This window comes from Leptidea sinapis, chromosome 35 (assembly GCF_905404315.1).
Source record: "Leptidea sinapis chromosome 35, ilLepSina1.1, whole genome shotgun sequence".
Lineage (NCBI taxonomy): Eukaryota > Metazoa > Arthropoda > Insecta > Lepidoptera > Pieridae > Leptidea > Leptidea sinapis.
In genome coordinates this window covers 9,188,506-9,203,198 of record NC_066299.1, presented here as the reverse complement: position 1 = coordinate 9,203,198, position 14,693 = coordinate 9,188,506, and the positions used below count along the sequence as shown (strand labels likewise).

The window sequence follows — 14,693 nt, the reverse complement described above, 5'->3', positions numbered from 1 at the left end:
TCATTAATTCTACAGAATTACTAGATATTTTTACAAAAATAGAGAAGCATTTTAAATTAATGTATCCAGCTAGAATAGAAAATTTAATGAAGTTAGAACATAATCTTATACTAAAGTCGTATTTTAATGGTGATAGGTTAATTTTTGTAATAGAAATTCCACTTATAGCTAAAGATAATTATATATTTTATAACATAATTCCTATTCCCATTTTCGATTCCAAAACACATGAAACCCTTACAATAATTCCTAAGTATTCATAATAGAGAATCGTTTGAAGTTCATACCTGTCGTAAAACCATCTGAGGAAATAGAAGACTCCAAATATCTATGCATGGAAGATAATATGGTTCCATATCCTGAGGAAACTTGTATAGAAGAAATTATGATGCTAATGAAATACAATCACTGTTCTCATCATTTAATTGAAATCGAGAGAACCAAATTACAAAAGGTATACAGTCATCATTGGTTACTCTATACAGAAGAAAATTTAGTAAATACAGAGTATTGTGGTGAAGAAGTACAGCGACATGAATTACAAGGAACATAAATTATTTCACCAGATCAATCTTGTAGAACTGTAATTGGCAATACTTTCATTGAACCATCTTTGAATTCTACAGATATAAGCTACAAACTTTCAATAATATCAATGCCAAATCTACGTGGAATACTGACGACATGAGAAAAACAACTTGATCTTCGAAATGCAGACTTCAGTGATGTGAAAGAAATTTTGAACAGTGCTAAATATAGTGTTAGTGAAAATAAAATTCAAGAATATGTGGTGATGGACAAAATTTGTGTATGGACTTGACATTATAGTTCACGATAAGACTTAATTGTATATATATTATAAGATAGTTGACTTTAAGTTTATATGTTATTATTTTCTTATTTGTCATTTTTGTTTTGTATTAATTCAATTTTTTTCGAAATTATCGTGAGCCTAAGATTTCTTCCGATAATTTCTCGCTTAAGGAGGGGGGAGTTAAGAGTGACAGCCCTACCCAAATTAGCTTTAGGTGCAATTCCACCTCGGCACTTTAAGTAGAAGATTAGAGTGGGGAATATTTAGATGTAAGCATAAAATAAGTATATATGGATTGTAATTAGTTAGTACAGAGATTATTGTTATAATAGACTTGCGATGTAATTTTTGAAATAAATATATTTTTTTAAATAAACCTTGGCTCAACAACTTAATTCGCTCCTCAAATTGTGTGCTTAGCGTTCCAATGACCTCCCTTCAGGAATCTCGCACCATGAATTCTAAAATAAGCCGTGTAGTCCTCATGTTTTACGTTGTGTCTTGGGGGACAGTATATAGCAGATATCGTTAATGGGCCGTTATCTGTGTTTATTACAACGGTTGTAGCTTGGAGGAAGTCCTTTACATGTTTTTCCACTTCATAGTGCTTAAAATTATTTTTGAGAATAAATGATGGATTCTTCCTGATGGATGATTTGTTAGATAAACTTGATAGTTTGGTATACGTAAGTAATTTCTTTTAGTGTTCTTGTTTCGGAAATCAGCATTACATCTATGAGGTTAGAGTTTAGGTATGTTATTAGTTCTTGTCTTCTGTGAGACAAGCCGTTGGCGTTCCATGTGCAGATTCTCATAGTAGCCATCTATTTGGCAATCTTCGCTGTAAAGTCGATGATACGGTCCATCATTTTATCTACCATTTTTTCTAGCATTGTTTCGAATCTTTGAAACATTGCCTGTATGAGTGTCAATATATCAGGACTAACTGTATCTTTTCGTGGCACTGCTGTAGGGGTGTATGTAGAGTACTTTGTAGCCTCAGCGTAGCTCTGGTAATATTGCTTATACTGTGTATGGTTAGGAGCTGAGGTGTATTTAGGTGCTTCATTCTGGGGTTGGATGTTAAAAACTTTATTTTGTGCTGTTTTTTGGATAGGTTTTTTAAGTTTACTTATAATTCCAGTTTGGTATTGTTTGTATTTAGCACAACCTTTATAACTACCAGGGTGTGAACCAGCACAGTTAGCACATATTGCGGGGATCTCATTTTCTTTTTTGCATTGTGATGTAGCATGGTCTTCACTACATTTGACGCAGCGATGAGGTCGGAAGCACATGTTTTTAGCAGCACATCTTTTGCATTGCACTCCTTCTTTAGTTTTATATGGTGCTTCATAGCGAACAACTGTGTAATTAATAGTTTTAATTGAGTAAATTTCCTTGTTATTGTGTTTTGGTTCCAATTCAACAAAGAAGAGTGGGAGCTTTTCCTTGTCTCTTCTATGCAGTACGTTAGTAATGTTCCTGACTTCGTGTCCTAGATCTGTTAATTCTTTCTTAATAATATCGAGATCCTCGGAGGCGTGTAATCCTCTCAGGGCAATCCTGAAAGCTTTTTCATGTTTAAGTCTGTAGGTATAATGTTTGCTTTTATTAAGGAGCCTCTTAAGAGTTTGTAAGTATCACCATCACTTGGTATGACTTTAATTGTGTGCCCATTTTTTAGAGTAGTTATTTTGAATTTCTCTTCAGTATGCAACAATCCCTTCAAGGTCTTACGTAGCTCAGTCACATTTAAAACTCCTGTTATAAATATGGGTTCAGGTTTTGGAACCCACATTTTTTCCCCCTCCATTTTTGGTGAATTGTTGTCGTTCAAGTCATTATCTAGTGCAGCAAAACTGTTTTGTATGGGTATGCTATAAGCTGTAGATCCTTTTACACGCTTGTCTTTGTTATTTAGGGGGCTGGCTTCTTTACGCTTTCTTTTTCTCTCTGGCACCTTGTCACTTTTCCAGGACACTGATGTTGCTAAAGCTCCACCTATTTCCATATTTTCAGTGGGTTGAGAGCATGGCTCCATTGTTGGTGTTGTTCCGGATACTGATTGAATGTCATCTGTTTTTGGATTGAATCTCCTTTCATCTATGTCACTGAAAGAGGCTGAGCGTGGTATGTTAAAGAGTGCAGTGTGAAAGTACTGTTCTCCAGCATGGCTGGTACCCTCCTGGGGTAGTTTATTTGTATCATTATTAGAATTATAAGTACTTTAGAGTTGTTCATCATAATTTTGTTCCCACGAGTAGGGCCGATATAAAGGTCGCTCATGGGGTAACGCCCATTCCCAATGAGAAGGCTACGTAAAACAGCGGGTCGCCTGGTACGCTGAGTTTGGTCGGTAGTGACTGTACCTCCTAACAGCCATGCATCCTACATGCCCGAACCTTACCCTAGGATTTAGAGATATTTTTTATAGAGGTTATCTTCATCACTCGAACATGCCATATCTGGCGAAGCTCAGATCCCCGGTCCAGTAGGAAAACCCGCTGGCTTACGGTCTGGGGGACCCTTACTGGCCCCACACTGGTTTTTCTGTCAGGGTTGTCTCCCTTAGTTAGTAAGTCAGTTTTAAGGCGCCAACGACTCGCCTTTGCCCTTCTCACTCAGCTATTGCAGCCACGAGGCAGGTGATTTGTGCAAGGCTCGTATGACCATACAACATTGCCCAGGAGGAACGACCCATATTACTATAGTATTGAATACAATGTAACTAAGAGTAGAATTCGACACGACTAATGCCACGATATATCGAATATCTATTTTAGGACCAGGCCCCCTGGTTTGGCCTTTCATTGGAAGGAATTTCAAAAAATCTTCGATAATTATATTTTGTTCAGTGCAATACAAACTTATATAAAACTGAAAATTACGATGTTGCCAATTTATCGGTACAGTCAATAGCTGAGCTAAAATACTTGCAATTCTTCAAGTGGTTAATTATGTTATAATTAATATGTTTGGCAATATCTTCAATACTTGTTCAAAAAGTTTAATCAGTGAGCTGTATTTTTTTAATTTCTGTAAATATCCATATTTCTGTGCTGGTAAACATTGGAATACAAATGTATTCCAATGTTATAACAAATTTCAACCAAGCATATAACAAATTTCATACAATGCTTTAGTTACCGCTGCATCTTGCGATAATGCCACCCACATAACATTGTGTTGTTGTTGCAAAGATATTTTCAAAAAAGCCAATTTCTCACTTCTTATGGGTGACCCTTGAGGATACGTGTCGTTGAATGCCTTATGTTTGATGGTAAAATGACAACCAACATTATGTTTTTTTATTATAATATTTTCACAACATATCAAACAAGTTGCTGTACTGCTTTTATTCAACACAACAAAATATTCTGTTTCCCACTCTTCTTGAAACAATCGATTTTATTATTTAGAAGACACTCCTGACATTGTCGTTCACTATATTTATTTAAAATAACACTTACAATTTGTCTCTCAAAAGTTCAGTGGTTTGTTGGGATATTTTTTCTCTACAGTGCACAATACACTAATTTACTCACTAACTTTGAATCAAATACTTAATACCGTTACATAAATGATAAAATATTCATTCTTATTGACAATGCAAATGTAGAGAACATATAATATATATAATAAGTATCAAATTTTTTTTTATCCTCTAGTGCAATATTTGTTTTTAAGAAATAGATGATAGAAATCAATATTATTGCCAGCAACTGGTAGGTACATTAATTAAAACACTTATTATGATACCATATTGTATTCTATTTAAAAGAAAGATATTTAACAACAATTCACAATCTTAATGTGCTACAATTTTAGAATAAACATATTTCTACAACCTGAGATAATATATAGCTAAGTAATTAAAGAAAAGTGATGAAATATAATATTATCTAATACTACCAATTCTATATCCTTCGCGACTATTGAGCCAATCACAGATCTGTTCCATTACATCCTTTGGTCTATATTATTTATTTCTCATTTGCTCCATTTTGCTTGATTCTATAATCTGAAAGAGCAGCCTTAATGGCATCCTCAGCAAGCACTATAAATAAAAAGTAATAAAGAATTAAAAAGTAAATAAAGTATTGTAAATTATTTTCTGTTATTGTAACCTACAATTGAAATTATATTTAAAAAAAATCAACTTTGAAGAAGCTGGGCATCATCAATAGAGCACGGCAATACTTCAAGCCGGCCCACATTCTAGCGCTCTACAAAGCGCAGGTCCGGCCACACATGGAGTATTGCTGTCATCTCAGGTCTGGTGCACCCCAGTATCTGCTCGATCCATTTGACCACGTGCTACGTAGAGCAGCTCGAATTGTCGGGGACTCAGTGCTCTGTGAACGGCTGGATCACTTGGCATTGCGTAGAGACATCGCTTCATTGTGTGTCTTCTACCGCATTTATCACGGGGAGTGTTCCGAAGAGCTGTTTAACCTGATTCCTGCCGCCGAATTTCACCTTCGCACAACACGCCACAAGCTAGGATATCATCCCCACCATTGGGATGTGTGGCGGTCCTCCACAGTGCGGTTTTCAAGAAGCTTTCTCCCTCGTACTACAAAGCTGTGGAATGAGCTTCCTTGTGTGGTGTTTCCTGGACGATACGACATGGGTACCTTCAAAAATTTGTTGCAAGAGAATGTGGGCGGCGGTGATCACTTAACACCAGGTGACCGAAACAAAAAAAAAAAAAAAAAAAACAAAAAACTTACTAGAACAATGAAGCTTGACTGGGGGCAGTGACAACTCCTTTGCAATATCAGTGTTTTTCAATTTAAGTGCCTCATCAACTGTTTTGCCTTTAACCCATTCAGTCGCAAGAGAACTAGACGCTATGGCCGATCCGCAACCAAAAGTCTTAAATTTTGCATCAATAATTTTTCCATTCTCATCAACCTTTATTTGTAACTTCATAACATCGCCGCAAGCTGGAGCTCCAACTAACCCAGTCCCAACATTTTTGTCTTTTTTATCCATGGAGCCCACATTGCGAGGATTTTCATAGTGATCAATAACCTAAAAGGAAAATTAACATTTTAACTTTTTTCAATCATATTAGAATCCTTAACTTTGATCTTGAATTCATTAAACTTACATTAGCATGATATGACGCAATTTGCACAATATGCACCGCTCGGTTACGAGTACAGATGCATCTACATAAATTAGGAACTAAGTAAGCCATTATTAACAAACAGCTGGCTTAAACTCGTTTAAAATATTAATGTATTCGGCTTTCGACTGATGGTCTGATGAAGTGATGAACTTGTAGTTTGGAGAATGAAGAAAACAAATAACAATTAGGTACTTGTAAATCTATAATCTACTGCTGTGTTGACAGATGAGTGGTGACACATCACAGACGACATAACATTGACGTATGCCAAAACAAGGTGAGTGGTTTAGAATATTAACGCTACAGAAGTAGCGTCGGTAACTTTATTACAAATAGAAAGGACAAGCGATATACAACTAAGCTAAAATAGAACGGGACAAAGCTGATTTTTTGTTTAATTGATCTTTAGTATTTTTGTGATTTAATTGTTATGAAACATTTAGTGTGGTATAGGTACTCCAATATAGTTATAAATGTTAACAATATGGTTGGGTGCAGTGTGTTCTTCTTCCGTTTGAAGAGAAGCATTCTCTTCAAACGGAAGAAGAAGTAACTCACTCACTCACTCCTCTATCTTACAAGACGGTCAGAACTATAAAACGACCCAGTTGAGTGGAGCCTGTGCACCAACCTTTGGAAACAGGCGTGTGTGGGAAGCCTCCTATCCCGGTACCGACGGTGGTACAATTCGGGGGCCGCGACCGGATTCATTTGTCACCGCACCCACACCCAATATCATGTCGCAATATTCATTTTTACCATAATCTGCGATGCTTATTATCATACGAAAATACTGCAATCCAAAGTCCAACGCGAAGAACTGACAAACACGACTGCAGAAAGACAACTAAAGCATAAAATTACTTTTTTTGATAAATAGGTAAATATCTATTGAAATGGATTATGATTAAGGGGTACGGAAAAGGAATTAGTATTGTATCCACACTAGATGAAACCATGCAATAGCACGTGGGTTGTGTTTATGTATTTCACATACAATAATTAGAATAACGTACTTCCTGTTATTGCGTAATAGATAAACAAAATAAGACATTACATAACGTTACACAGTTTCACGCATGTGTTCTTGAAGGGTTAGGCAGAGGTGTATTTTTTCCACCCACGTTTCACTATGTTTAATTCCCACATAAATGGGGGGCGAGCCTCCACATTTCTAAATACCGGGTTACTACTGAAAAATTTCTTCGAAAAACCCAATGCTTTTTGCCTGGCCCGGGAATGGAATACCTACCTATCTATTATTATTACGAAGATGGTCAAAGACATCCGTTTTTGACTAAGGTTATCCGTGAAGTACAATTTCTTAATAGGTGCCTATTAGAATATCTTTATTGGATAATACATTTTTTTGTGTTAAGAAGGGACGAGATGAGCTGGACATTCAGCGGATGGTAATTGATCAAGAGTTTAGAAAAACCCAAAAAGCTGTGCGGAACTACAATTACGCTCGTCAACTTGAGACATAAGATGTTAAGTCTCATTTTCCCGGTAATTACACCAGCTACAGCGTCCGTCAGACTGAAACACAATAATGCTTATAAATTTCTGCTTCAGGGCAGAAAAAGGTGCCGTTGTGGTACCTACAATTTACAAATACAAATTTGGATTTATTTTCAATGTCAACTGAAGAAAAATTTCAAATATTCCTATATTGAAGTGGTTAGGTAGTAACTTATCAAAGTCATATAATTTCCAACACAACAAAAAAAACTTGAATAAAAAGTGGTGCAGTGTGAATACGCCTTTATTAGCGATTTCGTTTGTCGACGGCAGTCGGCATCTATTAAGGAATATTGCGTGATTGTGATTGGATAATGTTTTTCTCATATTCTCCAATCACAGAGCAGTAAATATAGTTCAAATTATATTACACATAATATATCGTATTCAAAGCACAATTCAATGAGTATTACACAGACAGGCCGATCTTTTTAACCTAAATGTATGCATAGTTTCATAATTGGATTAGAATTACCTATCTTCGTCAACTAAAGAAAATCTACATAGAAAATAACTTGGTCTTCATGGCTAAATGAGAACATAATTTGCCTCCAGCTGCAATTAATAGTTGTCATTTTACTATTATCTGATATTATGTCATATCTACGTTATTCATCTGTTTTAGGTCAAAGAGAATTCAGAAAAACAGCTGATAAGGGTTGCGAGATGCATAATTTTTGCGAAAACTTAGCACTTCAAAAATTGTATTAAAATATAATGTAAATTCATTTCCGACATAGTCTTTAATGATGACCTAAAGAATGTCTGGTATTATATTTATATATAATTATAGTATACCCATAAAATTTCACCGTGTATAGGCGCCAGAAATCCTACCCGTGATGAAAGACCATTCCCAAGAACCAACGCTGGTACGTATTTGTAGTACGAATTATTATTATTACTAACCGCATTTTTAACCGACTTCAAAAAGGAGGAGCTTCTCAATTTAACGATATTTCTTTATATGTTTGTTACTAGAACTTTCGTCTGGGTGAACCAATTATTATGATCTTTTTTTATTTGAAAGCTGGTGCTTCCCGTATGGTCCAGTCCCATTTTAATTTGGTCTAGTTCTGACAATGACTGAAATATGCATTAAGTATGTACGCCAACCGATTTTGATGATTTTTTTATTGGAATATACTTCAAGGGTAGTTTGACGAGAGTTTGATTAAGTTCTAATTATGGGTTCATGACAAATTAACGATACCCGGCCGAATTTGAATGAGTGAATAAAGCAAACTCCCTCAGGCTCTTTAATTATAAATGTTTATTGTACGATATAACATTGTAATCCATATTTTTATATTTAAAAAAAGCCCGCTGGGTTTCTTGCACCCATTCTTCTCAGGTCTGAGGCAGTCTTTTGAATGGGTGGTAGTTTTTGACGTTCAATAAGTGATTTCGGATCCTATTTTGAATAAAAATATTTGAATTAGAATATCCATTTTTTTAGTAAGGATGTAATGGAAACCTGAAATAGATTATTTTGTTCATTATTTTACTATACAATGTCCAACATCCTTACATAATGTTCCTTGTTTTATTATCAATAACAGGAAAACGTACAATAGAGGTTCTAATTTCCTTACTGCATACAAATATACCGTTGTAAGTTACTAAAACTAATAATAAATTCATACCTGCTGCATATGTTATTTTAATAAAATTGAATAAAATAAGGTTTAAAATAAATAAATACCCTATAACTTGGGTAAAACTGTATGTTATATTATGGCAACATTTTGGTTGTCACTTTTTTATTTTATGTTTATTTTGATTACGAAAAATTTACTGAAAATAGGTGACAAAGAAAAAAAAATCAATACTTTTGGAAAGAATGCTTAATATAAAATTTATTTGATAAGAGCCTGTTACAAATTATATTGAAAACGTTATGTGAAAAGCAATACTTACGTTTGGATGGTAGCTCCTGAATTTTTACATCCACTACGGATTTGGCAGCCAGATACAGAACACCCAACCATGGCCCTAACTTTTATAAGTTGAAAGGAATCCATATATCACTCCAAATATGTTTGAAAACAATAAAATCACAAAAATAAGCAAGCTCGATGACATGACAGTTCCACGGACGAGTAAAAAAATAAGGACTCCGTGTCACTTTACATAACAGTGAGGCACCAAAACAAGCTGGTAAATACATAGCTCCCCGCATACACTTACACTAATACAGGCCGATCGGCCGCCATTATGAGATTTGCCATCGTCTGTGACAGAACTGTTTGCGTCGCAATAAAATATTTTAAAAATGCCGTCGTGCGTTGTGAAAAAGTGTGAAAACAATAATATAGATTGGATATATGATTATTTAAGGGAGAAAAAATTGTGTAACTGGTATACCCCGTAACCGCACACACACTAGCATAAAGGTGTTTCACTTGCTAATATCACGGCGCGGAGTCTTTCTTTTTTACTAGTCCGTGGATAGATCTTGTTTGTTTGTCTCAAAGTTGACATTAGGTATGCGATAGAGGTGCAAGATGGCTTTGTCCCGTTCTATCTCAGCCTAACTTGTATATCGCTTGTCCTTTGTATTGGTAATGAAGCTCCGACACTACTTCTGTAGAGTTAATATTCTAAGACTTCTATAGTGTCAATGTTCTACGATACGTATACATTAACTTACATAACATTAAAACATTAGTTATAACATTAGGTGGCAAAATGATTAAAACCGTCAAGTTAGTTACATAATTTTGTTAATTTAAACGGAAACTTACCTGAAATAGATACGACACTCCACCCTTTTTTAGTTTGGATATGCTGTTATTTGGACAGTTTTTTACTGAACATTGTAATTGCGTGACTTTGTAATTGTAGTTAGTACTCAAATCGCGGTCAAACACAACAGAATGAAAACTCTGCTTGAATAGACGCGTAGACAGAGTTTTGCTTCAGGAAATTTTTGAGCTTGATTATAATTCTAGTTGTTTATTGTACATCAATGATCTCAATACACAACTTGTAATCAAGTGCTTGGTCAATGTCCTACGATGAAAAGTACAAATGTTTATACTACACTTGATCGCGGATCATGTATTGAGACACCTTCTGCAATACGAGCCATAGCAAATAACCCATAGAGTAGGTACCTACTCACTACTATGTAAATTATATAAATCGTTATTTCAATATCAATTCAAGTAGGTATCCATATAAGTAAAAAAAATGACATTTGGCTTCAGAGCTGTAATAAATAAGTTAATAATCGTACCATCTACAAATTTATATTGTTTAACACGAGTGCAACTAAATAAGGTGTAAGTAAGAATTAATTAATATTATGCAATAGCAATACACTAGTCTATGGCTTGTTTGTCTGACTAGATAAATGTTAAATAATTCGCTGCGGCACCGGCACACACGGCTTTTTCAGAAGAAGAACGTAAAAAGAGTTGTAATACGTAATTACGCATTAATTGATTTTTATTGTAAGTTGAATTCCAAATTACATGCCTTAAGTTTAAGTAAGAAAAAATTTAATTGAAGTAGTCAGTAGGTGTTTATTTTGTAAGGTCTGTTATCATTTTTATTTATCTATGATTTTCAGAGAGTGTTTTATTTCGACTTGGTTAAAATATTACCTTGCTAAATAGATCTAAAGTGATAAGTGAACCTTTTTTAGGTTCTTAATATTTCGACAGTTGTTCAAGTTCGATAAGTTTAAATATTTTTTTTATATTTATAATTACAGAAATATGTCTGCAAACAATCCTGATTATAAAAGTGCTTCTAGCGTACATGAATTTACTGTTAAAAATATAAAAGGGGAAGATCTAAAATTAGATGTTTACAAGAATCATGTGTGCATTATTGTGAATGTTGCATCGCAGTGTGGATTAACGGCTAATAATTACAAGCAGTTAAATGAATTATACGATGAATATGCAGAGAGTAAAGGTGAGATAAATACTATTCATTTAGAGTCTTTACTACCAACTTGAAGTGTGTTGATATCATTTTATTTTATTAATCAATGCTTTTCCACATTGTTTTCTTAATAACATCTAGGACTTCGGATTTTGGCATTCCCCTGTAATCAGTTTGCTGGTCAAGAGCCAGGGTCATCTGAAGAAATAGTTTGCTTTATGGCAGATAAAAAGGTTAAATTTGATATGTTTGAAAAAATAGATGTCAATGGTGACACAGCACATCCACTGTGGAAGTTTTTGAAGGTTAGAAAATAAATAATTGACTATTAATATTATTTACAGTTGTCACTAAATCAATTATTCATAGGCTAGAACTTGTTTATTCATTATATTTGACTGTGTATTGACCTTGTTTATTGGAAGCAATCATATTAATTTTTACATAATTTCATTTTGGTTAAATCATACTGCAGTATAATTTATGTGATTAATGTGATTTTTTAAATATTTTTACTAATATTTATTGCTGCCTTAGGTTCAAAAACATAATTATTATTAAACAATTATATTTTGTCATTACTTTTAATATTTTAACAATATTAGTTAAAATTGAAAGCAACCAACATTGAGATTGAGAACTAAAAAAAGAGAATTTACAAAGTTTATTTAGTCCCAATGCAACTTGCAAGTAGTGGTTTATAATAATAATACTGGTCTTATAGTTTACACTCTTAGGGCTATGTTTCACCGGGACACCATGGTGGCGCAACCAGTATCTACTACAAACAAAATGTATACAGCTCTAAAGATGCCCAGACGCATGATGACTCTGGTGTCTAGTTTGGTAGGTTTACGGACACTACGGTGGAGCGACTGGTTGCACTACGGGGCATGGACCACCATGGTGTCCCAGTGAACTAAAGAATATAATAGTAAAAAAAATATATAAAATCAAAAAATGTGCATCAAAAACTATGGACACATGTCATAATGTTGTGAATGTGACTTGGCTTAATTATTTTAAATGTTTCAGCATAAGCAAGGTGGCACTTTGGGGAGTTTCGTGAAATGGAATTTTACAAAATTTATTATTGACAAGAATGGTGTACCAGTGGAAAGACATGGGCCTAATGTAGACCCCAAAGATTTGGTCAAATCTCTGGAAAAGTACTGGTGAAGGAAACATTTTTGTTGCATTTACACAAAATTGTATAATATTATATTTAGATGTTTGCACATATTTAATAAGTACAAAGATTGTTTTTGAATAAATTTTATTTTATTTGTATGTTACAATTTAAAAAACCCTATAAAAATTTATTTATCAGATGTGGCATTTCTTTCATTCTTTACCGTTTAATGTGTGATGTAACATGTGACGTCTAAGTGTGTCAGGAATATTAACTAGCACTGAATAAATAAAGATAAATAACTTTTGAAGGATCAAATGCAATGCATAATTATTATTTGTACTGAGCAGCAACCTGCTTATATTTTGTTGCCTTGACCATTGTATTGGATTTCATTTAAAAATTTATCAGGTTGATTTACTTTAAGTGTGTGTATCAGGAGAAAATTTCGTCAATTTGCTCAAACCATTGCAGATTTAAGCGGGAACATAAAGATTAACATATATTTAAAAAATTGGTATCAAGGTATGCACAGGTTATTTTCCGCGGTTTTTCAATTGTGTGTGATAAGGTTGGCAACCCATGTTATTCCAACTCTACAAAAATTGTTGTATGTTTTTAAATCGAATCAGAAGCACTTAATGCATGTAAGGAATGGCAAAATATACATTTCCCATATATATATATAGTACATTTCTCACCACTTCGAATAATATTTAATGTCATTTGTACAATGATGTTCTATACATATGGACATATCATTCGCAGTCTTGACAGTGGAATGGCAAAAGTGTGCTTAAAGACAATGTAAGCACACTTTTCTCCTTAGTCATGTGTCAATCAACAAGCCTAAGTGTGCTATAAAAAGTGCTTTAATAATATATTAACGACTCTAAAAAAGATGGTGTGACTTATCATCGGTAAGGTTATTTTATTTATTTAAGATGGATATGCAATAAGCGTAAGTAATTTAATAAAATTAATATTTTTCCATTAAATATGGTACATGGTGATAACCGACTTCAAAAAAGAAGGTGGGTCTCAATTCGTCAGTATGTTTTTTATGTTTGTTACCTCGGAACTTTCGACTGGGGGAACCAATTTTGATAATTGATAATTTTTTTTTAAAGCTGGTGCTTCTTGATCCCATTACAATTTGGTTCAGATCTGATAGTGGCAACCATGCTATAAGAATATACGCGACAAATTTGAGAATTACTCAATATTCCGCCTACTTTAAAAGTAGTTTGGTTAGGTTCTGATTATGGGATCCATGATAAAGTAACGGAACTCTTCAATTATTCTTAGGAGCAAATTAATTATGAGTCGCCTACCGTCACGTCGTTATGGTCATATAATTGTCGTAGTCGAGTAAAAGTAGTAGTATCAATGGAGTCAATGGAACTTCTTAACGACGTACGGTAAGGGTGCGATCTGTGGTAGAATTTCTGTCTGTATTAAAATTGCAATGAGCATACATTCATTGCTGCATTGCAAAATTTAGTAGATCTACACAAATTTAGACTAATTATTAGGTAGTTCAGATTTACAAAAATTATTAAATTAACAAAGAAATAACCGAACCTTCAAATAACCAACAACAAGTAATAACCTTTTCCATTGTGCGTGTTGAAATATACAAAAAATATCATTTTAAAATTTATTATTATAAGTGTAGTCTATATACATATAATTAAATACTGCACAACGTTTTCTCTTTGTAATATAGCATAAAATACATCAAAAAATTCCAATGTTTTATTGACAATAAAACATTTCAAGCAATGTTTGCACAATAATTTATTGTGCAAACATTGCTTTGACACTGGCAATAAGATAGAAGCTCTAAACATTTGGATTCGTCTACAGAAGAAATACGTAAATAATGTTACATAAAATCTTGGTCGTAGTGAGTATGACTGGTCGCCAATCGCCATATTGGTTTGTTCATTCGGTTTCAGACGATCGTTATGATTCAATGTGCTCTCCTTACTATCCCTTTGTGAGTTGTTAAGTTTTTGTTTGTTGATAAGTTTTCTTTATTTTGTTTTATTTCGTTGTTGTCATAACATGACTCATGGATGCTGAGCCAGGTTCGTCGACCAAACAGGACATTCTGTAACCGCTGAAAAACGCGCGCAATGCACTTCTATTTCTGTGTCTGAAAAGGCTATGATAATGAACGCCTT

At 34.0% G+C, this 14,693-nt stretch overlaps 2 protein-coding genes across 4 annotated transcripts; one reads left to right on the top strand and one right to left on the bottom strand.

The window, feature by feature from the left end:
* Positions 1 to 4,564: 4,564 nt before the first annotated feature.
* LOC126975272 (iron-sulfur cluster assembly enzyme ISCU, mitochondrial) lies at positions 4,565 to 6,164 on the bottom strand. Its single transcript, XM_050823085.1, has 3 exons — positions 5,934 to 6,164; positions 5,551 to 5,854; positions 4,565 to 4,874 (listed from the first exon to the last, which is right to left on the bottom strand). Exons 1-3 carry the CDS (start codon positions 6,021 to 6,023, stop codon positions 4,801 to 4,803), a joined length of 468 nt encoding a protein of 155 aa, XP_050679042.1. The 5' UTR covers positions 6,024 to 6,164; the 3' UTR covers positions 4,565 to 4,800.
* A 4,435-nt stretch (positions 6,165 to 10,599) lies between these two features.
* LOC126975270 (phospholipid hydroperoxide glutathione peroxidase-like) lies at positions 10,600 to 12,703 on the top strand. 3 transcript variants are annotated; one of them, XM_050823081.1, is made up of 4 exons: positions 10,600 to 10,762; positions 11,197 to 11,402; positions 11,514 to 11,677; positions 12,408 to 12,703. In XM_050823081.1, the coding sequence occupies exons 1-4, from the start codon at positions 10,671 to 10,673 to the stop codon at positions 12,549 to 12,551; spliced, it is 606 nt and encodes a 201-aa protein (XP_050679038.1). In that variant the 5' UTR covers positions 10,600 to 10,670; the 3' UTR covers positions 12,552 to 12,703. The 3 variants fall into 3 exon arrangements, with proteins under 3 accessions (XP_050679038.1, XP_050679039.1, XP_050679040.1); XM_050823082.1 differs by lacking the exon at positions 10,600 to 10,762 and adding an exon at positions 10,771 to 10,933; XM_050823083.1 differs by lacking the exon at positions 10,600 to 10,762 and adding an exon at positions 10,870 to 11,017.
* Positions 12,704 to 14,693: the final 1,990 nt, after the last annotated feature.